This window comes from Poecile atricapillus, chromosome 16 (genome assembly GCF_030490865.1).
Source record: "Poecile atricapillus isolate bPoeAtr1 chromosome 16, bPoeAtr1.hap1, whole genome shotgun sequence".
Taxonomy (NCBI): Eukaryota; Metazoa; Chordata; class Aves; order Passeriformes; family Paridae; genus Poecile; species Poecile atricapillus.
Genome location: NC_081264.1, coordinates 8,101,659 through 8,128,319, shown reverse-complemented (window position 1 = coordinate 8,128,319; position 26,661 = coordinate 8,101,659). Strand labels below are relative to the sequence as shown.

Here is a 26,661-nt window from a genome sequence, read left to right as displayed (position 1 = left end):
ACCTCGGGGAGTTGAGAGAAGCGAGACAGGGACATGGGTGGGGACAGCTTCAAGGCAGCGACAGATGGGAAGCAGCAGAGATGTTGGTAGTGAAAATGTCAGTAATAACCAGGGGTTAGTATTTGTTGTCAGGGTCACTAGAGAGCTGCAGAAAAAAGGCAGAAGGGGAGTTAAGAACCTTGAGCGTAAACTCCTGCAAACCAGGAAAAACTACTTTAGCAAAACTCTGCCTTACAGAAAGACAGAAAAGGTACGACACTGTTGCAAGCAGTGACCAAACCATAAGAAACCTTCAACTGAGATCTCACAGCCCCTACAAAGTTTATTTACATTTATACGGGAAGCAGCGAACAGGAAAACGTAATTACACGTAAACACAACATGCTAAAAAGGGGTTGCAAAACTGTGCGCTAAAGACGGGGAGTGTCACAAATGAGCTGGTCCTTATGGCAGCCGCCGAGCTCTGGCGCCCGCAGCGCGGTGGGAGCCGGCGGGGCGCTGAGGCCGGACCGGGCGCGGCTCCATTTCCCGCCCGTCACCTGACGCCTCTAATGGCGCCGCGCGCCCACGTGACCCGCCGTGCTCCCCACGTGACCCGCGGCCGCCGCGCCCCCTCCCCAGCGGCTGCGGTTACCGCAGTCCCCGGCCCCGCCCCTGGCCCCGCCCCCTGGCGCGCGCGGCCCCGCCCCGCGCCGCTCCCTGCGCGCGCGCCCCCGCCCCCCCCACTCCGCTCCCCCCTCCACCTCCCGGGCCGGGCGGTGCGCGCGCGCGCGGCCGGCGGCGCCTCCTCAGAGCGGCCGCGGAGGGTTCGGCGCTGACGAGGTCGACGGGCCGGGATCGGCGGAGCGGGCGGTGTCTCTTCCTCCCTCCTCCTTCTCCTCCTCCTCTCTCCTCCCTCCCGCATCCTCCTCCTTGCCCCCCTCCTCGCCCGCCTCCGCCCCCCCGCACGCAGGCACCGCGGTTCCCGGCACGGACAACATGGCGGCGGTGTCGGGGGCAGGGGCTGCGGGCGGCTCCGCCAGCGCCGGCGGCCCGGAGATGGTGCGAGGACAAGTGTTCGACGTGGGGCCGCGCTACACTAACCTCTCCTACATCGGCGAGGGGGCCTACGGCATGGTGTGGTGAGTGCGGCCGCCGGGGCAGCGCCCTTGCCCCGGACAACTCCCTCCTCCCTTCCCTCCCTCCCTCCCGCCGCCCTGCCCGGCCGCGGGCCCGGCCCGCCCTTGCCCTCGGGGAGGGGGAGCAGCTCTGCCTCGCTCTCCTCGGCTCTGCCTCTCCGTCCGTGTTCCCGAGGTTGTCCCTCTGGCATCACCCTTCTTTCCTCTTCCTCCCTGCACCCCCCCATCCCACCGTCGGTGGGTGCAGCTGAGCGTCTCGTTTCGTTTCGCTCCTGCGTTTATTTTCTTTAATATCTTCTGCCTCTGGAGTTGGTCGCTCTCGTTATTTCCTCCGTCTCCGTAGTGCGATTGCAGACATTCAGGAAGGAGGGGAAGGTGGTAAATCCTGCTGGCAGCCCCGCGTCCCTCCCGGTGCCCTGCGAGGGCTCACCTGGCTGCAGCAGCCCGAGGTCGAGGGGGATAAAAAAGGTGAATCTGAGCACAGGAGTTGCTGCCGCTGCCTGACTTTGCTCAGGATGTGCTGTCTGTGCTGCAGAGCCGGCCGGATTAGTGCCTGCGTTAACGTGTGCAGGTGAAAGTTCTCTTCAGCTGTCCTGGCTCTAAATTATATTGCATTATAAAGACTTAGACTGAGTCTCACTAAAAAGCGATCGTGTATGTTTGCTGTGGGTAGCATCGGTCTTAAAGACTGAGGTGAACGAACTACAAAACTAACAGGATTAAGAGTGTGAGATGGATTTTTTTAGCAGTCTCAATGAGCTGGGGGGATGCCGTGTGATCTGTGTATCTAATGACTGGGTTATTAACCTGGCATGCTCAGTGATCTTACTTAGGATTTCATATTTTGTTTTTCACTAGTAAAACCCCTTCCATTAGTTAAAAAAAAACAACCTGTAGTCCTGAAATAACTTAAGGAATGCAGATGAAAAACTCTTTTTTGTTGCTGTTTTATCAACTTTCTTGCAACACTGCCTCTGTTTCTTTAGTATGGTTTTTGATCAGAGGTACTAAAAGCGACTTGCAGGCTGTGACTGCATGAAAGCTTTATCAGCAATAATTTCTCTCTCTGATGAGGAATCTTCTGTAAAGCAGTGCATTTCTCAGCGAAGACACCTCACAGCCTTCAGCAGCGTGTTACAGATTTTTATAGCTGTAGGTTTTTGCACATAGTCACTGAACTGTGCTGGCCTGTCAGGATGAAGTAATTGTTTGTTTCAGGGAGGGAGCTTTCATAGAGGCCTGAGTCTAGCTGGGAGATGAACCTCACTCTTAAGAGTTTTGTGTTGTAGCCTTCACTTTTTTTTTTTTGGTGTGGGAAGAACTTTTAAAATGTAAATCAGAAATTCTGATTACAGTGTAAAAATATCCTCGTTATTGTTTCAGTGTTAGAAATCGCATCAATATATGCAGTCCAAAACTTGTTGATGTAGCTTCTGGTACAGGCTGTATTTTATTATGGTTATTTTATCATCTGAGCCAGGGCAAGGAAATGGGTGCGGATAATCTCAGTAGTGGCCGCACTGGTTTGCACGCACAGTGAGGTTTTCGAAGGTCCTGGGGAATAGCACTGCCAGTGTGTATGCTGGGAACAGTTCACCCCAATGGGGTTTTAAAAACTGTGTTTCACAAACAAAGTGAAAAGCTATAATGTTTCACCACAGATCAGGGACTGCAAAGAAGCAGCACGCTGGCAGTTGATGCCCTTTTTTGGCATCCCTGTGCCAGTGAGCAGATGTAGGGGAAACGGGGCCACTTCTGCCCCTCCAAATTGTGTGTGGCAAACTTATACACTGAAGCTGTTTCTCCTCCAAATCCAAAAGGTTATTTGAAAACTTCATCTGATACTTTATGTGTGCTGTGAATGCTGTATAAAATGACTATCAAAATTTCCAAATCTCCGGTTCAGTTGAAATATGCACTTGGCTCCTGTGTTTTCTATTGTAAAATTATTAACATAAAATACCATGTTACATATTTTGTGCTCTTGATTATTGCTCTTGTGCCTTGCGTATGAAATGACAGGGAGCAAAGTCTCAGTTTATAGCATGTACTTGGTCAGGAAAGTGTTGGATGCACTTGTAGCTAATGCCATAGCAGCTGTGCCGTACTGTAGTGACTGCGATGAAATGCGGTTACCTATCAATCCCAGCCATGCGGGCTGTGCAGTTCAGTGCTCTGTGTTTCGTGTTTTGCTCTGGTTGCTAATGCAGTGAGGATCCGCAGAAGCTTCTCCCTCGGGGGGCGGGGTAGAGGGCAAGCCGTGAGTGTGCAGATGGAGATGTTTCCTGCAACTGCAAAATCCATTTAAATTTGTACACTTTTTATTAAAGGAAAGCAAAGCAGGCCCTGTTGGTTTTGTTTTAGACCCACAGCTAATGTGGACCTCTTTGGAGATGATGGTTATTTACAAGTGCACTCTGCCATAAGGCTTATTACATGGCAAACGAGTGTCTTTTGATTCTTAAAATCCTTCAGTCACTTTCTCATTTTTATCCTAATTCTCATGTTTCTAGATCACTGGATTAGGGATTTGAAAACAATAAAAAGCTTTCAATTATATGAGTAAAAGGGCAAATGAAATATTCTTAGGATAGTGCTGTTACGGTCAGTCTTCCATTTTGATTTTGCAGCAGAGAGAATAATGTTTGAGGAATATTGATCACAACATAAAATACCAGTACAGGAAATAGAGGAAGATGTTGGCTGCAGAGACTGTACGTGAATGTTCTCTCATCTGGGTTTGAAAACCCTTAAAGGCATTTAACTATTTTTCCTAGTGCAGTCATTTTTTTACATAATCAGGTTTTGAGTAAAAATAAACTCAGCAGAGCAGTATATTTACTGCTGTGTTGTGGTTGCACTTTCTCAGCTTTGTAAGCAGAAAAGGCACGGTATCAGGCCAAACCCCATCCTAATGTCCTCCAGTTCAACTCTGCCAGAACCGTTCAGCCTGTGATACAGGCTTGTGCCTTACTCTTGTTGCAGAGGGTGAAGTGGTAGGAGGTGGATCCCTGTCAGAGCCCCTTTCTAACCCATTTTTGTTTTGGTCATTCTGCATATTAAACTAGGGGCTGAGCACAGAGGAAAGTTTGAGCCAAAATCCTCAGCACTTCCTAGGACTGCAGGACATTGTTTGAGCAATTACTTAGTCATACAGTCATGTTTGTTACTCTGGCTTAATTTATCCAAATATATGTAAATGTTGTGTTGTCTTCTTCTCCTCTACTTTCACTTAAGAATTGTTAGTTGTTTTGAGGGTTGGTGTAAAGTTCTTTAAGTGACTTTCCCTTTCATTCAGTGATAAGGAGTTCTCAACATCAGAGTCAGATGGAACCCACTTTGAGACCAGGCCTGATAGTTTCAGAATTACCTTTTGGACACAACAAATTTGGAAAGGTTGTTGGAGTTGTTTCTTTATCCTCTTATATGTGGCTTTTATTATTAGTAGTAGTATTTTTTTAAAGCAGCCTATTAACAGGCCATACTTCAAACACACTGGAACAGCAATAAAAACAGGATAGAATTGAACTTTAAATTTCCAGGGTGACTTGTTCTTCATCCAGTTCGTCAGTGGTAATTTGGCAAGGATGATAGTTTGACAGCAAAAAACAAATAATCATTTTGGAAATAAACGATGAATTGAATGTGATAGGGATGTTCTCATTTTTATCCTAGTTTTTGGAAGCTTTTTTTGTCATCAAGCTTATATGAATGTGAAGAAATATCAGTGCTGCAAATAACTTCTTATAAATAAGCAGTTGAATGCAGATGAGTGCAGTTGGAAGAAAATAATCTGCAAGCTCAAATCTTGGATTTCTTGCTCTGAATTTGCCATGTTACAAAGAGAGCTTTGTGTTACTGTTGTGTTGTGGAAGAGTGATACTGGAAGTTTAGGTAGTCAATAGATAAATGTTAAAGTAATACTGAAAAGAATACTTAAAACATTTGGCAGAAGATTCTTTAAAGTTACACTTCTCTCTATTGTCTCATGGAACAGCCCTACTTTGAGAGCATCAATAATTTAAAATGAAGAGAAGCATATTAATAAAGAAACTAAAACCAGCATGAAATCAGGAATAGAATGATCTGCAAGGCATAGATATTTTATATAAATATGAAAACTTGAATGGGATTGATGGTTGCATAATAGTTTCTTTAGAGTTACATAAAAAGGTGGCTTTTGCATCCTCTGTGAGGGTCAGCCTGGTGGCTTGGGGTGGGCTGCTCAGTGGCAGTGACCAGAAGGAGCCTGTCAGGTTTGTTCTGTTACCTCTTGCCTTGATCCAGAGAGACAGAGAGCCCTTTAATGATGGAGCCAGTGCAGGGACCGTGCCCCTGTTTGTGTGTGCGTTTAGGGAGCTCAGGTTGGGTATGGTGTCCATACCTGGTAATTAACATGTTCTGTCTGATAAGGAGAACAGCGACCTGATACAATTTAGCCAACCCACCCCAGCGCAAGGATCAGAGGAGGGAATTCCGGAGTGTAATTGGCGGCTAGTTATCAGCTTCTTCCCTCTGGGGAGAAGGCAGATGTAAGCACTTCCCTTCAGTCACTCAAGCTTCTAGCACTTGCCTAACCTGGCGTGGGAACCCAAAGGAGAAATTAGAGCTGCTTTTCCTGCTCTCCCCGGTGATGGACAGGTGCCCCCTCACAGGCTGTGCAGCAGAGATGGGCAGCAGCCACTCGCTCTGTGCCAGAGCTGTCTTCGGTTTATGGACAATCTGAGGTAGCAACTTCTGCTGTCAGCCCAGAGCAGTGGGGTACTGGCTTAGCTGAAGAGTGCACCTCATGGACACTTGCATTTTATAAATAAATACACATTTTTGTAGCACAGCATGCTCCATCTCGTGGAAACAGACAGAGAAACTTACGGGTTTTCTTTGAAGCATGCTTTATTAAGGAAGTAAGGCTTATATGTTCACAGCATGCATATTTTGCTGCATCAGTCCATCTCCCATACCACTACAAACAATCCTAGTACCTGTTGCCTGCCTTCCATCAAATCTGACAGATGGTAAAAGTCTTAAAGATGGAAAGTTATTCTGCAGGTTTTGCAGAAATAGGTATTTTGCTTGAGTGAAGAGATCCTGTATGCTGCTCCACTGGGGAAGAGACTGTATCAGGTCACATGTGAGAAATCAGACTCTCCGAGGAGACATGACATGCCCCAGTTTCACAGATGGATTTATTGGTACTCTTGAGACTAGAAATGTGTATTTGTAGGACACCAGGCTCTGTTAGTTCAGTGGCTTCTTGTTCAGGGGTGGGGATCTACAGCCCACAGAAGAGTTGGTGCTTTACCAGCTGAGTAGGTGGAGAGCTCAGCTTGTGTTGAAAACTAGTACTTCGCCAACATAGTAGTGTTTTTAATGCTTTTTCTGTTGATGCTTTGTCAGTTTTCAGCTGTGATCTAGAAATGAAAATAACTGATTGATTTGGTATTTAATGAAAATATTTTATGACATCTTGCTATGGAATATATCGCAGCATAATGCAGTTGAAAGACACTTTCTGAGGTCTTGTAGTTCAACCTCCTACTCAAAGTAGGGCTGATGTCAAAATTAGATCAAGTTGCTCAACCTGTCCACTCAATATTTCAAAAATCTCCAGGGATTGAGATTCTACGACATATTTGGACAACTTCTGGCTTTAGTGTTAAACCAATTGTCCAGTGATACTTTTCCTGTAAAAACATGAGAGTTTGCCTTGCTGCAACTTAGGACCATCCCCTCTTGTCCTTTGTACTCTTTGTCTCTGAGAAGAATCTGGATCATTTTTCTCAGTGATTCCCCTTCATGCAACTTAAAAGAGAAGTTGGATGTTTTCTACCACCACCATCTCATTTTACTCTCCTAGCCTATACAAACCCAGTTTCTTCAATTTTTTCTCTTTCATGTCACATCCTTGAGCTCCCTATGCATCCTAATGGCTTTCTGCTGGATTTGGTCCAGTACTAGGAGGGAGGAAAACTGGATGCAGAATTCCAGATGTGCCCTCACAGCAGGAGTCAATTCCCTTGACCTGCTGGCTGTGTGCATAACACAGCCCAGTCCTTGGTCAGCCATCATTGCTGGGAGCTGGCACTGCTCATGGATGAAGTTGGATGTTGTTCTGATAATTTGGAGAAGTCTTTCACTTAAAGTGAAGTATTTTAGGAACTTCTAAAATAGTATCTGGAAAAAAATCCCAAACCCAGAAACATTTTATTAAGTGATTTCAATTGTATTCAGTTTTGATCTCCAGATCGCTCAAATGAAGTGTATGGAGCTATAAATGTATTCAAAAATATAACTTCTATGTTACTGTGTTGTAAGGTAAATAAAAATAATAATGTCAATATGGGAAATTCAGTGGTATAGTTAATTTCAGGTGATTTATCTGTGTGAAATCTATGTTCTGTTAATTGGCAGGAAAGTTACTAAAGACGCTGGCTTGCTTGTGAATGAATCTCCTTTTCAGAAGAGAGCTTGTTTTCCTTTGCTTTAGTACAACCTTTGGGTGTATGAAGAAGCTAATCTCAAACTCATCTTTTTGCAAGGTACACAAAAAAACACATACAGTTCACTGTCAGCTTTGAGCAGGTAGATTAGTAAGATCCAGCTCATACTAAATGTCACTGATTCAGATGGGGTTATTTGATGAGCTATTGGTAGGTCCTTTGGCAGGGTTTCCTGTGCTCCATCAGGGTGCAGGAGTTGGTTTCTGTTTCACAAGCATTCCTGTCTCCACCCGTTTCCGCTGAGAGCCAGCGCAGGGACAGCCTCAGCTCCCCCTGAGCCCCTTCTGCACCCTCCTGCTGTCCCGGCTGCCTCCACACTGCCCGTGCTCGTGCTGTGCCACTCCAGCCCAGTGACCTCTTAGTGGTGGATTAAATACTGATTGTGTATGTATGTCTTGTAAAAAGGCTTTAGCAGAAATATTTTTCTGTTAGATTTGGGAAGAATCTTCACGACTGTCCAGTTTTAGCAGAGTTGTGCACATGCTTTTACTGCCCATCTGTTTGCAGTACCCAAAATCACAACTGCCTAAGTTCCTCTAAGAGAAAGTATCTTCTCTTAGAAGTTCTTCTTTTGTATTTTAAGAGAATTTTCATAAAATACTGAAATACTCAGTGGTGATTAAGATGCAAATGAGACTTTTTGTTATATGATGGAAAGTAATTTGTCTGTGTTGTGGGTATGTTGTAGGTATGAGCAACTTGCAATTAGGCTTAGAGTTTATAATGTGCAATTACTTCATTTTGCAGTTTCTCTTAAAATTAGCAGCTGCCACTGCAGTACCTTACTTCTTGCTTGTTCGGAAGGAAGGCAGATTGCTTCAAATATTGCTGATGTGCCCTGAGTAAGATTTCAGGTCATTTGAGCCCTCCAAATCAATACTCCCCAAAATGCTTCAGTACGGAATTTGACCAACTTTATTGGGATTTGGATGTTGCAAAATATCCCAAATGACATTCAGGTTGACTTTTATATTGGAAGGGGTTTTTTGAGTGTTCCATAATTGTGAAGTAGCTTCCTTTTAGCTACTGTAGCCAACGTGTTTTAATGCTGATACCTCCTCTGAACAAAACACCAAGCTGTGAATATGCTGAGGGTTTACTGTTGGCATGTCTTGTTAGAAATATGGAAAAAACACAGAAAATGCCTTGTAATCTGATATGAAGGGAAGTAACTTATGATAGTGGTGAGATGCACACTCAGTGCTGGTGGCTGGGTTGTTTTATTGTGTTTTGGTTTGCAAGTGAAATACTGAACTAACCATGGCAGAGTGGACAGTAGCAACGACCTTGTTTTCGTCAGTGCTTTGGGATAGTTTTCATTTTGCACTGATGTTTCTACATCAGATTTAGGAAAATCTCTGCTTTTGAATGTACATGGATGATTTTGTTCTAATTTCTGTTGGAATGAAATACTGTGAACTATCTCTTCTGAAGATTTATATGGTGTGGAATCAATTAAACAAGCTATTTATATGGTGTGGAATCAATTAAATAAGCTGATTTTAGTAGGAGTATCTGGGATATAAGTCAAATTAGAACCTTAGCAGACAAAAGACTAAACCACACTGGAGGATTTGTTAATCCCATCACCACTCACAGCTCTCCTGTAGTGCTCTCCCTTCTCTCTAGGAAAGGGGAAATGTTTCCTGCACACATTTATGATCCCTATTTTGCTGCTTGGGATGTGGGGGTTGTATTCCAGGCTCTGGAGTAACAGTGATGATGTTACTGACCTGTCCTTTGCTGTCCTGGTGTCTTTTAGTTGCCCCTTGGGGAGCCTTAAGATCAGGGGAAAAGGTGGGCACCTCATCAGCTGTGTGGAGGCCGGGATCTCCTGGGAGGCCCAGACACCTGAGCTGAGCTTTGCAGGGCTGAGCCTTGCAGGCTGGGCTGTGCTGACGCTGCAGGGGCAGCTTTTCCCTCCACACCTCTGCTCTGTCATTCCTTCCTCCTCTCTTATGCTGGGGCCTGCACAGCTGGAGCATTTGCTGTGTTTGAAAGCTGGTTTAGCTGAAGAGTGACTTCATAAAAAATGACATTGAAAGGTGAGAAGTTGAAATGATGGACACAAAGCCCTGTGAGTGCTGGTGCTGACACAGGAAGGGAATAGGACTATGCAGGTGAAGGCTTCTTTACTGCTCCTGCTTCAGCTTGGAGTTGCTTTAATTCTTTGAACTGACACGAAAAAGGGCACTGCTCCAGCCAAAAAAGTGAGAAAGGACAGGGATGGGAGGCATAAAAGGGAGAGTGAACCACAACTACTCCTTTGAATTCACCTTAGGTTGTCTCATGTGGTCGAGCTCTTACAATTTTAGCCCAAAATTAATTCCCACAGGAATTTATATACAGAGGAGAAAGAAAGTGATATTGTTATATTTTATCCAAAGCAATGGGTGCCTTTGGAGTGAATTTATTTCACAGATGCCAAAGGGCCTTTAAATGTAGTGAAGTTTGTTAAATTGTGCATCAATGCTATCAAAGGAAATACTGGCAGTGGAGAACCAATGAACCTCTAAAACAGGGAATGGAAATGGGAAGGGAAGAAACAGATAAAATGATATCTAAGAGTTTTCTGTTTTCTAAAGACTAACTTGAAGTGGCATAAAACAGAGTAGGCATACATGGTGGTTTGAAGTCAGTGTTCTGCAGCTAAAGGTATGGAAAGTAAAATACATATTAGAAGAGATGGAGAGAATTGATTTTTTTTTCAAACAACTAAGATTAATCAAAGCACCATAAAATTAAATAACATCTTTAGCCAAAAAGTGCAGAAACTTGGATGAAATAGCCAGTATTTTTCTGATGCCAGTAATAAGGTGTAGTTCTAGAACTGCTGCTCTTCTTTAGTAGGTGTTAACAAAACACAAATCATCTGGTCTGCCACACCCAGGATTATGAATTGTCTGAGCTTCTGGCAAAAGTAATTAATTTAAAAGACTCCATTTTGCATGACTAGCTATTCGTTTTCAAAATACTAGGAGTGATCTAAGGAATTATACTATTCAGTAATAATTATGTGCATAGTAAGTGGCTTAAAATTGAATTTTTTGCAAGGATCCATCAAATACAGCTTTTCAAATTCTGAAAAATAAAATTGTGCCTTTGTAACCTGTTAGAGCCTAGAATGGCTTGAGATGGAAGGGAGCTTAAGGATCCAGAACCAGCCCGTTTCAGGGACACCTTCCACACAACCAGGTTGCTCCAAGCCTTCTCCAGCCTGGTCTGGAACATCTCCAGGGATGGGGCAGCCACAGCTGCTCTGGGAAGCCTGTGCCAATGTCTCACCAGTATTAATTAGAATTATTTGAGCAGATGCAATGAAATGAAATGAACACAAATCTCCTTTGGAGGTTATGAAAGTACCTTAAGAATTTGTGGTGTGAAGGGCAATAACCTGTAGTAGATCAGATCTGAGTAAAATCACTTCAGAGTAATTATTCACCTTTGTCATGGGAGGAAGGAGTTGGCGTAATTGTAGCAGGAAGCTTTACTATCAGGATTGATTTGGATTGTTAAGAGGAAGATGACTGAAGCAGTAGGTGGTGGAGGTGAAGGCAGTGCTGTTCCAGTTTGACCCAGTAAGCCTCAGAGGTTAACTAAAAGCACAGTGGAGTCTGCAGGGGTCACATGGGCACCTTGCTATGGACTTCTGGTAAAATAAAGGGCACTGATTTAGAAATTATATTTATTTTCTCCCTTGTTGGTTTTTTATTTGTTAAAGAATCTAATAGTGAGGTAGCTTCTCCATTTTCATGGATCGCTGACTTTCATACATGGTAGGAGTTAGTCTATAAAACTAAATCATTAATGAGGAAAAGTAGAAGTGTATTAAGATGCCCCTGTTTCTATAATCTGTTTCCTGAATTCTCAGCTGACAAACCTGTGAAGTGCTTTGTTATTGAGAACCTCTTCTAGAGAAAGCAGAAAAATCAAAATGAAACTGAGTGTAACAGGGGTTGTCTTTTCATAAACTGAGGCTTCTTGCAACATGGCAAATGTATCCCAATATGAGTAGGCACTTGTTCCTTCTAAAACCAGGTGCAGATTTTGTAAAATAGTGCTAATAAAAAAGTCTAATGAATAATATACTTGTCTTCAAAATATTATGAATAAATGGAGGAAAGTAAAAATATTTCTAGTAAACGTAGGTGTTTACAGTTGGCTACAAAAAATACATTCAGCAGTGTAAAAATGATGCATTACTCAGTGTCCTCGAATAGTCTTTGACTATTTTCATCCTTTTTCCAGTCTTTTCTCTTTATTAAAAAAGTCATACACTATAGCTGCTCTCTGTAGTTTAATCACATAGAAGAAGAAACTAATTACTCTGAAGAATCTGGAAGGGTTAACATCTGATTATTAAAAAGAAAGCCCCAAACAAAAATTCCCAAAGCCCTCTGCAGATCTGCATTTCTGCAACCATCTTCCCCCACCCCCAAAAGTTGTAGTGAACAGTCTGTTAGGGTGGTTGTTACTGTGTCATAATATTGCATTATTTTATTTACAGGAGTCTTAAAAATAAGTTTAAGCTATTTGCATTGTAACTTGATAAATGTCAGCGTGTTGTGGAAATATCCATGATTGAGCTAAATGTAGACTGAATGAAAAGATTAAAGATCTCCATAGATCAGCTTGCTTGCTGGGAATTATTTTTGCCTTTCCTATTCTGAGTGTAAGCAGAATTATCCAATATCTCAGAAAGATTCTTATCTCTGGATATACCCTTGGAATCCTGTTTCCACAGCAACACAAAGCTACTGATAAAAAAAAAAAATCCCTTTTAAACTTCAAATCAGTCTTTTATTTAGAGTTGTAATTAAGATGTTTGCCGGTAGCGTTGTGTATTTTGTGTGTGTGTGCTGAGAGCAGTCTGTAAAACAGCCACGAGGCGAATAATCCTGCAAGTGTTGGAAGAACATCCCATGGAGGGGGAAGCCTGCAGGCAGCGTGGCAGAGGAGCAGGCAGTTGTTTTTCAGTGTGAAGGACCAGCCCTCTGTGGGATGCAGGGACTGCCAGGAGCTGGCTCCTTTCCTGCCGGCAGCTGCAGCGTGCTCTCACTTGTTCCAGTTCTGCCCCAAATGAAGCATGCGAGGAGTGGGAATGGCTGGAGGAACATGCAGCAGGCATTGTGGGCAGAAGGGGCTGAGCTCTGGCGCTCGGCCACGCGTGCCCGGTGAAAGGTTCCCTCGCCTTGCGGAGTTCATGGCACAGGGGCTCAGAGCTGCCTTCCTGGGCACTGCTCTTGGAAGCAGCCCCGCCCTGGGCTTCTGTTTAAAAAGAAAGTTGGTACCAGAGTAGAAGGATAAAAACTGGCTTTAAAAGTTATAAAACTTTGTAACTTGGTGCAGTTTCTTGGATTTAAAATGCTCATTGTTTATTTTGTACAGCTGTGCCGGATGTTTTACTTGGTCAAATCTTTGTTATGTATTTACAAGTCTATAAGGTAGCTATTACAAGATACTTAAAATGGGAAACGATAAACTTTACTGCTCGGGCTTGTATTGATTTTCACACGATGTTGCAGAAGTATCTAAATAACAGTGCTGTTGCAGGTTGTCACAGGTTAATAACCACAGCTTGAAATAGGAATAATGTTGTAGCTACAACAGTTGGGCAGTTGCAAAATCTATATTTAAATTTATCACATTACAGATAAATAGCACTCACTGCTGAATGGTTGCTTCAGCTTGCAAGGCTGCACATGATTGGGGTGGAAATAAATCCTTCCTTCTGAATATTTGAAGTGCTGGTGACTAGATTCATCATAATGGGACAGTTCTGTGGGTGACGATCAGTACATGTACGTAATGATTAGAAACTAAAAGCTATAAACTGGCACTCTAAGAGTTGTTAATATGGGAACTATTATTCTCACTTCACAGATTTTTATCTTCTGTGGAAAAAAGTCAAGATAATAGAAAGTTCCTGGCTTCAGAAGATGTCCCAGATAACTGCTTTATTGCAAATGTAGCCAGTTGTTGTGAGGTTTACTAGAAGCTGACAGCCCAGACAAATAGGTTACACTGTGCACACTGTGACAGCACTGCCAGAATGCAAATAATCTAAATTTAGGATGCGCTGCGAGGCAGATGGGATGTGCTGTGGAGCTGATCCCGGTCGGACTGCAGGGGGAGCACGGGTGATCAGGAGCCATAAAATGAGATCAGTAATTGCGGCTGCGGCTGGAACCCGCAGGAATGAGCCGGTGCATGGGCTGCAGCGGGAATGCACCAGGGCCTGCATTTGCACCTTCAGAGTGGTTTTGTTTGCAAATACTGCAGTGCAACTATGAGCAGCATATTTCTTCAGCAGAGCTCTGGGGAGGAATGTGTAAATCTGCTGCTGGTGGCAGGCAATGAATGGCTGGATGGAGGGAAAGCTTGGGAAATGGTTGGGTCTGCCTTACAAAGGACCCGCTTTTGGGAGTTTATGGTGTTTCCTGCATAGTCAATCAGTTATTCCAATGGGGCTTCATTGGCCAAATAGGGGTCTGGTTCAGTTCCACTAAAGCTCAGTCTAGTGTGCAGCTTTTACACTTTTCTATAGAACGTGTCAAATCGAGAAGGCATTTTTAAAGGGTCACAGAGTTTGCTTAAAGCAATATGTGCTTTAAGGGCTGTGGCTGAGAATGTGAAATGATGTTAACTAGATAATACAGATTCTCAATGTACCTGTATTATGCATGACATTTAAAATATTATGCACCAGCAAGTGTACCTGACTGCTTGCATGATTAGCTTCTTGCTCATAGAAGTTGAGATAATCCCTCGGATGTTTAATCAAGTTACAGAAAGGCTCATCTTTCAAAAAGTGTGACATCAGAAATAAATTTGGTGTCCCTTTTAATGTTTCAACTAGACAATACTTCAGTTTTGCTCCCCTCAGCTGAGGCAGTAGAAGCTTAGCTGTGTTAGTGTGGGGAAATCTGATACAAACAAAGATGACTGTATGGGGAAGGTACCCTGGAGAGGAAGCTGATTGCATCATTATTCCAAATAGGCTGCTTTTTTCCTCAGTGAATCATGTGTGTTATAGCTGAACCATCAGAAAGCAAAATTAGCCATCCTTTTCTAAATAACAGCATAAAGCTTTTGCTAAGAAAGTGTTTGAAGGACTGTAGGTGAAACAGCTACAAGAGAGGAAATCTTGGTATATTTAATTGATGAATTCCTGTTCATTTCTGTACAAGGAAAGATAACGTATTTTCTATCAATAACCAACCTTTGCTTGAGAAGCAATAACTGATTTATCAAATATCGTAAGACACTGGGAGCTTTTTATTTAAGCACCATTAGTGGTAAATATTGCATTTTGCTTTTTTGTACTCTACATAGCTGCTGCTGTCCATTCCTTTGAAAGGACGTAAGATTCTGCATTGTGGCAGAAAAAATGCTCAGGTCAGTACAAAGGAGGAGGCAGGAGGTTTGTTTATAATGATGAAGTAGCCATAGGATTCTTTCATTTCTTTCCCAAATCCAGGTTATTCGTGCTTCAGAGTTATTTCTGGCTTTGTTTTCTGCTTGTGACCAACCTCAGTGGTCTATTGTAAACACCACAGGTGATGAGCTAAGAAACTGGAGCCCAAGTGCTCTTGGAGGCAATGCCAGGTTCCGCTTACTGCACTCGGTTATTATCTATTTTAGGACTGAGGAACTGCTAATGTGTTATCTATACATATGCAGTAGCAACAGTTGTAATGAATACTTGCTCAGCATGTGGCATTTCAAAGCTCCCCGTGGAGCATTTGAGTTCTGTGTTTCTAGAGGCAAATAAATGGTGCTGTCTGTGGGTACAGGCAAGGGTTGGGGATACAGGCAGGTCAAAGGGATTGTCTGAGAAAACCGTGCAAAAATGATGTTGTTATGTCTCCATGTGCTGTATGGAGATCTTCCTGATGACCCTAATTGACTGAATTATATGTCCATTTTAATAATGAAAGAGAAATTTTAAAAAGTTGTGCATTCAGTGGTGACAGTACCATCTAAAAAGCACCTTGTTGCACTATATCTCTGCTTAGTTATAGAAGAGCCTTGATATGGTCAGACATTTGAATTCCTCTGAGGTCTCATTTTCTAATTGGATTTTTGTATTTATACTGCTTTATCTGGTCACCAAGTACCTGGACATGTCAGCAGAGTAAGGCAAATTAAAAGAGTATCAAAGAAAGTTCTGGGACTCAATTATAGAAAATTGGTGGGATGTATAGCCTCCTTGGCTAGTTGGTTATATTTTTTATATGAAATAGTTGAGGCTAATAGAAATGTATGGAATGTAGGCTTGATTATTTTTTAATTTCCTAATAATGCAGTAGTGAGCTTGAATAGGGATAAGAATTATATAAACACATATAAATTCTAATCAATTAAATTACCATTTACTTCTAATACAGTAGAAGTTATGATAATGAGATGCTTTGTCATTCCTATGAACAAGACCATAGAAGACATACTAAAACTTGTTAGGATTCATAGTCCAGATTTTGGAAAATTAGGTATGTTTTACTGAGACTTTTAATTAGATTCAGGCTGTGATATTCTTGATGAATGTGTAGTAGGCATGTTGATCAGAAATACTATTTATTGAACCTGTTTATTGGTGTGGCTGGGAATGGAGTTCTGAGCTCCTGGAAAGAGTCGTGTAAATGCAGGAGGCAGTGAGCTCCTTACCGTGGGTCACAGTCACTGTGATCCTCACTGTGCTGCTGCCTGCTTCCACTCCATGTGTGTACCTGGATACAGCTTTCTTTCCTCAAACTCTTGTTATCACTGGAATTGATCTTGGAAAGATGTCACAAATTCTTCCATCCCTTTTGTTCCTCCGTGTCTGCTCTGGAGGTGCTGACTGTGTAGATTGATGGAAGTGTGAAAGATTGTGATGACTGATATTACTTGTGGAAGCTGGACACAGGATGTGGAATTCTGCTGCTTAAAACATGATTTCTGAAGGTTTTTCTGCACCCCAAAGTGAATGGGTTAACTCAAGATGAACTTTCTTAAACTTCTGATGATTGCAGCGTATAGAAAAAACCTCAGACTTGGTTGTTGCACAGGCTCATAAAGAGGAGAAATACTTTTTCCTTGTGCAGTACCACTGACTCCAAGTCAGTGAAATCTCATGGTTGTAGAGACCCAAATAGGCCAGTGAAAGAACAACAGTGTTCTGTCAGTTCACCAAACTAAAAGACTTGTCACTGTCACCTCTCCCCATTTGATAAAAGTAAATGTAAACAAAATGCACCACCCCTATATTCAACTGAATTAACATTCTTTCTTTCTTAATTGAATGAATTTAATGCTCCTTGTAATCAATGTTATTGATTCTCTTCTAGTTCTGCTTATGATAACGTCAACAAAGTCCGAGTTGCTATAAAGAAAATCAGTCCTTTTGAGCATCAGACGTACTGCCAGAGAACTCTGAGAGAGATCAAGATCCTACTGCGCTTCAGGCATGAGAATATTATTGGAATAAATGACATTATCAGAGCTCCAACTATTGAACAGATGAAAGATGTGTATCCTTTCAAAGTGTTATTTGGCATCATTAGTAGCGGTTGCCTCTTCTCTTTTGATTGTTTCTTCCCCTTCATCCTCTTCCTTCCTAAATATTAATAAAAGTTGGCTTCTATTATTGTAAATCAAAAGGGAAGTTAATAGTATTTGATCCGTTTATAGATTTGGTATAGATGAGCACTAGTTTTATTCTTTCTTTTCCAGGGGAAGAGAAAGGTGTTAATTTCTATCTTCCAAAGCAAAGATAACAACATTGGAGAGAAGATTTAGTTTAGTCACATAATTCTAAAACTATATTTGTTCTTAGTAGAGCTTCTGTTAGAACTGGTTGCTTTGAGGAGAAAGTAAAATGGCCAGACTCTATGATAACTGTCTCAAATTTTCTTGAATTAAGGGGAAGAAAATTTTACTTAACTCATTCCTGTCAAAGCAAAAAAAAAAAAATCCCTCCTTTTAATTTCCATTGCAATCTTACTAAAAGAAAATCATCTGAGTATATTGGGATTTAATTTTGGTAAGAGAAAGACTGTTGTATTCAATATAGCATAATAAATATATATAGTAGAGAAGAACAGCTGAATTTTTTAAGTTGGGAGATGGTAGAGGAAATAGATCAGAAATTATGAGATCTTCTACATTTCTGCTTTTATGCAACTGCAAACAAGTATCTTGGGAGCTTATTACTCATTAACCAAAAAACTACCCTTTGTTTCTTGGCAAGCAGGATAAGAATCAGATGAAATTAGGATTCCAATAAAAGTCAAGCTCTATTGTAAAGAAATAGAAGTTTATGATGATTAATTTGAGAGGTGGTGTTATTCTATAAAGGGCTGCATCATGTAACAGGATTGATTGGATTCCAGCTTCTAAAGCGAGAATCAACTACATGGTTTCATAATTGTCATCAAACAGAAAAATAAGAGAGAAAAAATGTTCTAGAAGTTTCCTTGGGTACTGTATATTGATATCTGACGTAAGTTTTTTTGCTGCCTTACATCTAATGCCTCACAGATATATTGTGCAAGATCTTATGGAGACAGATCTTTACAAGCTCTTAAAGACTCAACACCTCAGCAACGACCACATTTGTTATTTCCTTTACCAGATTCTGAGAGGGTTAAAATATATCCATTCAGCCAATGTGCTTCACCGTGACCTCAAACCTTCAAATTTGCTGCTTAACACCACATGTGATCTCAAGGTGAGTTGAAATTTCTTTCAGATTTGCCTGCCATGGTCTTCATAAATGAACTGCTATAACCGTGAGTGTGGGGGTTTTACTGGGTATTAATGTGCTTTTTGTCCTGGAAAGATTGCCAAAACATTATTTGGTTTGATAAAATAATTATCAAGATTTGAGTGACTAAGAATCTGTTAGGCTGCTGTAATGAGTGCATCACTGTTTCCATCTGGAGGCTGACTTGGAAACAGCCTCTTTGAAAGCTGGGTGAAAATACTGATCTGAAGCAGCATCATGTTTACCTTAAAAGTAAACTCGGAACTGTGTATGTTTCAAGATTTGGTTTCTTTGTTTACACTGTTAATGTTTTGTTGTTGGAAAAGGATTTTGTATTAGTGGGCAGCTAAAGTGGCACGTGAGATTCAGTGCTGATTAAATGCACGGCAATTACTTAGGGAGAGAATGTTCCTAATTTGCATTTCCAGTGATGGGCTCTGTACTCGTTAATACTACAGAAGGATGAGCTTAGAGCTGTTATGATTCTTGGAAAATGTCAGCTCAATGCCTAGTGGCATTTAGTAAAGCAAACCGAGTGTGAAGGATTAGAACAGAAATAGAGAATAAAACAGAAAACATGCCATTCTGTACCTTTCAGTTGGTGTTGAGTCTTCAGTGTGATCATAGTTATCACACTTCTCCTTGTGATATGAGGAGAGCAGGATTTCAAAGTACCGCTCTCCATATCACAAAGAGCTGTTCAGCCTGAGTCTCCTCTGCTGGAAGATACTGCAGGAGGAACAGAGGAATTCAATAGAATTTGATAACATTGATAACACTGTCAGTGGCACAGGGACAGTGAATAGGGAGCAGTTGTGTTAACTGTCCTTACTTATGGAAAAGGCTGGGGGGGAGGAAAGGAGCAGGTGAAGTTTACTTGAAGCATTGTTAAGCTGTGGAATTTGGTATTACAGAGAACTGAAGATACTGCAGTTTTTAAAAAACCACCAAGCAAGTTAGCAGAAATAAACTCTTATTGAGTGCTCCCTGTGGTTTAGAATCCCACAGTGGCAGATCCACAGAAGATAAGAGGCATTGGAATATGTTCCCTTTTACACTGTACATCATGTATTTGCTGCTGGCCACTGATGGAGTGGAGTTGCAGAGGTTACAATGCTTGATCTGAAGTGGTACAACTGTGTTTGTTGAATACTATGTTGCTCCTAATTACCCTTTGTTTTTTGTGTAGCTCTAACTTTCTCAATAAACAAACCACAAAACAAAAATACCCTCTTCAAAGTGTGAACCGATTGTGGGCTGTACAGGTTTGTCACAATTCAAAGAGTGTCACACAATTCCTTCTGTTTGTATGCTGGTCCATTCTAAAGACTGACTACATGATCAACTCTGTCTACATTATGAAAACTCACAATTATTAAAATGACCAAGAATTGTTACCTACTGCAACAGGTGTGAAAAGAGGGTGATGAGGGAGGGATTTTTTTTAAGGACAGCTGCAAGTTAGTTTGTTTCAGGATTTTACCAATTACTCTGGAGATGCAACTGTTTGAACCACCATCTTATCACTAACAATTAAACTTAATATCTCTGTTATATTTTATACAAATACACAGAGGCACAGGCTACTCAACAATACAACTGCAGATATTTCAGTATATTAGTAGTACTGTTGGTGTCATTTCATTTGCTTAGTAAATGGTCGCATGTACATGATCCTCCTAAATCTTCCCATCTGCTTGATAGCTTCATCCAATTTTAAGCCATCTCTGTTTAAAAAAACCCTGATACTGATTGTAAGAACATTGTTCTCACGAAGTGGAAGCTGAATACATAAACAGCATGCTGGAATTATTTATTTATTTGTTTGTTTATTTAATATTTAAAAATTTATTTAGCTGGGAAGTAATTTTATCTGTCTCAGAGGCATCAGTTCTGTTTCTCCAAGGCATGAAGCACTGACTGACATACCTGGGTCTTTCATTATGCAGATTTTTATTCTTTGCTATGACTTAGTCAAAATGACAAGAAAATGTGTCCATTATTATATTGCTCTCCAATTATTTCTTTTATTTTTGTTATTGTCTTTATTCACATGGAGAAGCCTAAAACCAGCTCCTGGTGCTTTGCCTGCTCCCCATCATTTGTATGGGTGCAGTGGCCCCGCAGCCCCTGCAGCAGGGCAGCTGCTCTCACTCAGTGTGGGCTGAGAAGTGTCTGCCCTCCCCAGCTACAGCCAGGGCTGTGCCCATCCTCACCCGGGGCTGCAGGCAGAGCCCTGGATCTCCAGCGTCCCTTTCACTCTGTGCTATCACTCCTGTCAGCTCTGCAGCCAAAACCTTTTCCTTGCAGCTTCAAAAGTCCTTCTCACTAATGGTGTTTCTGCTTTTCTGCTTAACCTGTTTCTGCTCCAGTCAGCAGGGGCTTTTTGTCATTTTAATGAGCTCTCTTTGTCATTATTCTTCCTTTCTGTCCCATGAGCATTTTTCTACTTGAGTTGAGAGATTCAGAGACATCTTCTGTAATTCATTTCTTGCTTTTCACTGTGGACCAGAGTGTCTTTCTTCTTTTGTTTTAATAGTAACAAACCATAGTGCTTTGTTTTGTGAAATACTGAAATTCTGCACAAGTCTCCTTGCCTGTAATCTTATCTAGCTTTTTCCGAGGTTAGGAGGAAGAGATTTCCAATTTCGCCTGCTGCATAATTATTTTCTGAAGTCTCTAAGCTGTTCTCTACAGTTTGTTGCTTTCTGTCTTTAGAGGAGGCTCTTCTGATTTGTACTCAGTCTTCATGTAAGCTGCTAATTGCGCACAAGGCAGCTGCTCTGTTCTTGTAGCCTGGGAGAACCTTGCCATGCTTAAAAAAGGTGCTTTTGGGGTTGTTTTCTAAGGATTCAGGGAGCTGGGTTTATTTTTTTAATATGTAGCTTTAAGTGATGGCAGGCAGCTTGGCTTATGACATTCATCATTGCATTTTCTTCAGACCCTCTGTAATAGTCAGCTGCTGAATCTTGTCTTTCAGATGTAGCTTTTAGTCAGCTGAAGTATTTCTTCCTTAACTGATCTATCAGTTATTTCTCTGACAGCCTATCCCTACAGGAAAATGAAGAAATATCTGCCAGGGCAAAGTGAGGTTTCTGTGGTTTTGGTAGGATTTTCCATTACTGACTTTATTGACTACAGCCTATTTTCACTTCATGTTTTCAATATAATCACTGTACACAATTAACTAAGAATAAATATTATAAAACAAATGTAGCAGAGGAACCTCCCACTGTGCCACTTCTACATTTGATGCTTGGTTTTCCTGAGAGTATGTATTCTTTCATGGAAATACACTTTGTGAGGCAATCATAACCTGGTATATTTGGGGGGGGCAGCAGAAGCTTGTGAATGTGTCTAATGTGCCAGCATTAAGCAACCTTGCCATTGACCTTTGGGATGGTAAGAAAGGAACAGCTGCTCTCTCTACAACAGTCTTTCTTCACGTTTTCAATTTTTTAAATTTCTCTCTAGACACTAAATAGCTCTGAAAACAATGGAGCCTCCTTACCAGAGCATAACTAAAACAACCTCTTTTTCTTTTTGCTGAACTCTCTAGTCTAAATCCGTGTTTGGTTTTGTTTTCATAGTTAGATAAAACCGTTTTCCTGATAAGGGGTTGAGAAATACTTTCTTGCTTGTGTTTTCATTTGGTTTTTTTGTTTGTTTTTTTTTTTTAGGCTTATGCTTCTTTCAACAGCCCGTAATCTCTCCAATCCACCATTATCTCATGATTGGATAGGTTGTTTCTCATGCAAAGATGCAGTTATGATGATAGCTTTTATAAAATAGGGTTTTGAACTTGGTTACAAATGTGTTGGTTGCTAATTATGTTTTCTAGAAATGTTCACTGCTTTTCTTTTTGTTTTCTGGTGAGTTTCTGAGAGGTTGGAGAAATGTATCTCTGCCTGTTTGGCAAAGGTGCTATAAGGAAGCCCATAGTGGAACATAAATTTTGAACTGGCCCCTGAATGGCAGTTGACTATTCTTTGTAATTGATCCAAAACATTTTTCTTCACTTTTGTGCAATAATTTGTTTCTAAAGACATAGGTTGCCATCACTGCTTTTGTGGGTGTTACGTCATTGATTGGGGAATGGTGAATTAGTAATGCTATCATATTGGGAATGTGTGTCTAATGTGCCACTTTTTTCTATTTACTTCTCTAAAACCAGATTTGTGACTTTGGATTGGCTCGCGTTGCAGATCCCGATCATGATCACACAGGATTCCTGACAGAGTACGTGGCCACACGTTGGTACAGGGCTCCTGAAATCATGCTGAATTCTAAGGTAGGGGCCACAGTGAGCTTCTGGGGTGCTGCTGTTGCTGCTTATTCCCTTCTAACTAATCTTCCCCCTTCTGTGTTTTTAGGATCAGAGTGCACGTGCACAGCCTTGGGGAGGAGTGGGCATGGGTTTCCAGTAGAGCTATTGGCTTGCAATAATTGTGATTCCAGAATCAGTTACTGGGTACTAGAACTGAGTAATCACGTGCTTGATTTCCCACACCTCCAGTTCCTTGCCAGTCATGAGACTGCTTCCATCACCTGCTGTGCCACTGAGCAGGACAGGAGTGGTAGGAAGGAGCATTCCACTGCTGCCTCCATCAAGGCTACAAATGTTGCCATGACATTATCTTGACATGTTAATTTAGGTTTAGAATGTATAATGAGGGTGAATCTGATTCTGAATGAAGGCATGTGATCCTTCTTATGTGTCAGTCTTAATTGCATTTCCATAGTCTTCATGAAATCATTCCTTTAGTTTTTATATATTTGGAATTACTGTTGTGTTCTGTGGCTGTTTTAAGGTGCATCCAATCCCTGTGTGGATGGTGAGTGTTCTTCAGAACCCCTGTGTTCACTCCCACAGCCAGACACTTGTTAGCAAAAACCTGGGTGACACCTGGAGCTGTATTTTATATTCTGGGATGGTTGTTGTTCCTGTAGGATTTACAGCTTTTCCAGTTGGTGGGTTTGTTTTGTTGTGGCATTAGCATGTCCAAGGCACTTTAAGAAAATAGACATCTGACCAATTGAGGTTTTTTTCCCCAGCTGCTTGTATTTTAAACTTGCATCTTGTAATTTAAACTCTCAGTGAGGCCACAGCATTGGGCTATCCACATTTACTTATCAAAGGCTTTCACAAAGAAAATGTGTTTGTAAGAGGTGGTCACCTTAAAAGTTCCTGGCTTAATGTGTGATTCCTTTTATAATTCTGGTGCCTTGAACACAAGTGGTGAAGGGATGACGTCCTGAGGAGCTGGTGGCTGTGGGAACAGAGCCTTCCGAAGGGAGGGGCAGTGGCAGCAGGGGACACTGTGGGGCTCTGTCACTGCTGGGTGTCACTGCTGTGCCTTTTCCTGTGGGTGGCACAGGTTATCCATACCCATGGATATCCCACTGTTCCATTCCCACTGTATCTCAGTGACTGGTGTGGCCTCCTCCCAACACCTTCACCTCTTCCTGCCTGTCGTGTTGTACAGAGCAGCCAACCAACAGCCACTGATTCAGCCAATTTCCCCCTTTGCCAACGGGCCTGTCCTGGAATGCTGCTTAGATCCCCTCAGGAAGGACGGCTGCTTTCACACGTGCTCAGCACTCTGTTCAGGGGCTGTGCAATTCAGAATACCTGGTTTCCAAAATGTTTTAGTTTAAATTTGTTATAAAATTAGGGAATCTCAACAATTTGCAATTGGTAACAGATTTAGCTAAACCTAAAGAATCCTTTTGGAAAACTGTATCTTGGAGACTTCAGTTTTTGCTACCCCTTCAAGGTAGTGTTTTGATATATGGCTCTTAATTATTTCATTTGTACAGAAAAAACAAACAGCATGAGCAAGCATGACTCATCTAAAAAAGAAAAAGATGATTTGTGTGCACTTTCAGTTTGCTCAAGTAACATGTTGCTGCTATTATGCAAAAATTTGACAAAAATATATTTCTGCTTCACTTGCAGGGTTACACCAAGTCTATTGACATCTGGTCAGTGGGCTGCATTCTGGCAGAGATGCTCTCCAACAGACCCATCTTCCCGGGAAAACACTACCTTGACCAACTTAACCATATCCTTGGTAAGCTTTATGGAGCATTTCCACATCCATCTGTCCCTCTCCATCATTTCTGCCAGCTGGGATGGTCTTTCTCCAGTGAGTCACTGTGGAAGGTGTGGATCTGCAGGTGTGGCCACTGTGCCCTTCTGTAGCCTTAAAACATTTGATCTGAAATCTCCTTCCCAGAAGTTTTAATCCTGAGTTCTAGCAGATATGATACAGCTGTATTAATGTGCTTTTCATAGAATGCACTGTTGTTTGTATTCATATTTTTTAGGTATACTTGGATCCCCTTCCCAAGAAGATTTGAATTGTATAATAAATTTAAAGGCCAGAAACTACTTGCTTTCTCTACCACACAAAAATAAGGTACCATGGAACAGGCTGTTTCCAAACGCTGACCCCAAAGGTATTTTATACTCTGTTAAATTGTATCAAAGTAATGGCAGGATAGGAGCTTTTATAACCTAAGAATTTATCTTTATATTGGAAATAGAACATGCAGATGCCTTAAAATAGCACTGTAAATCTAATATAAAATCATAAACCAGCTTAAAGCCCTCACACTAATTTATCTTTTTAATGCAATTTTTAGTAACTTTAAGATTACTTGTTGTGGAGTTTGGTCTTTAACTTACATGTGAAATCCAAACTCTTGTCACTGTCCACAGTACATTTTTCAAGTGCTGAACATCAGTCCTGGATTTTGGCACTGATATCAGCAGTGTCTAAGATCAGATAGGAGGCAGCTGCTTGCTGCTGCCCTGGGTAGAGTTTGTGCAGACTGCATCAGTTGTAGGTCAAACAGGGTCTCTCTCATCAGTGAGTGGGATCCTTAGGTACCATGAGAGCTTAAAACTTAATGGGTTAAAAAATTCAACTAGGACATGTGGAGCAAAAGTTATAAAAGCAAGGAATACAATAATTGTTAACTTTTCTTAATAAAGCTTTTGTAAAGGGTAAATATGATTTTGTTTTGCTAGATAGCTATTAATTTACCTTTTCTACTCCATACAGTTTAAGGGTGGTTGTGTTCACAGTACAGCGCTCTTTTACCTGCTCTAGCACAATTCATAAGTTAATTCCTTTTTAACTGACATGATAATTTACTCTTAGTGGATATGATCAGGTACTGAATTACCATGTTAAAGCTGATTTCTGCAGATGGAACTGTATGGAGCTGATTATCGCTGTCATTGAGGAAAACAGCAGTGATTTATTCTGCTTTTATAACAGTGCTCATCAGTGTGAGAATCCTCCCCGTGGGCTTTGACAGCTCACTGGCAGCAGTGCTGGTACCTCAGCAGAGGGGAATGTGCCGTTTGGTGCGGCACCTTGGCAGTGACACCCCGAGAGCAGCTGTGCCAGGGCAGCTTTGGGGAGCTGGCTGTCACTCAGGGCAGGAACAGCGCTGTGCCCGCCGCGCTGTGGCTGGGGGTGAGCTCGGGAGCTGCCGGCGCTGAGGGAGCAAAACACTGAGTGATGGTTTCAGTGCAGCTCTGAGGCTTTTGGAGCTGCCTTCAAATGCACTTGGGTCTCTTGTGCAGTGCTGGGTGCTGCACAGACCCAGAGGAGCTCACTGCAGTGGTGGGGTGATGGTGATGGTGCATCCTCCCTCCCCAGGCTGCGATGTGACCTGAGGTCACAGGTGTGCTCCTCATCCTGCTGCAAAGCTGCAACTGCTGCACTACATCAAGAAGCCTCTGTTAAACATCTGGTTCATAAATGATGGGGTGAGGAGAAGAAATGTGATGAGATTTAGGATACTGCAGATATCTTAGGGCTTCTTGCTCCTATAATCAGTTTTTTTCTCTTCTTGGAAAAGGGAAATGTGTTACAGGCAAAGTAGCTGACCAGCTGCAGTAGCACTGATTTGTAATGTCTGTCCAGAATTTCACCAGACCTCAGTCTCTGTCTTACTGGATCTTCAGGTTCTTTATGGATTCTTTACGAGTTCTCTTCAACAGATTTTCCCTGAATCTCATGAATATAAATGTATTTGCATCTTTACTGGAGGGTATCTTCTGTGCTGCTGGTTGTGCCAGAATATTTCACTGTGGTGATCGAGAACTCCTAATGACTTCTGGATGATACTTTCATCTGTAAACAGCCAAGTTTTCTTTTCAGAATAAGAACGTATTCATAATTAGTTATTTCAGAAAAGCTCCATCTTAGTTTGGATTTTGGCAGAAAAATCCAAAGCATTTTTCTGAGAGAAGAAAAAGTCTCCTCTGTTTAATTTC

At 41.8% G+C, this 26,661-nt stretch overlaps 1 protein-coding gene across 1 annotated transcript in view; it reads left to right on the top strand.

Annotated features, from left to right (window-relative positions):
- The first annotated feature begins 738 nt into the window (after positions 1-738).
- Positions 739-26,661, top strand: part of MAPK1 (mitogen-activated protein kinase 1) — a 36,644-nt gene continuing 10,721 nt past the window's right edge. Inside the window, exons 1-6 of the mRNA XM_058851687.1 lie at positions 739-1,121; positions 16,948-17,130; positions 18,140-18,329; positions 22,540-22,656; positions 24,325-24,439; positions 24,696-24,827. Coding sequence (XP_058707670.1) covers positions 979-1,121; positions 16,948-17,130; positions 18,140-18,329; positions 22,540-22,656; positions 24,325-24,439; positions 24,696-24,827 — 880 coding nt within the window. The 5' untranslated portion in view covers positions 739-978. The remainder of the gene's footprint in view (positions 1,122-16,947; positions 17,131-18,139; positions 18,330-22,539; positions 22,657-24,324; positions 24,440-24,695; positions 24,828-26,661) is intronic.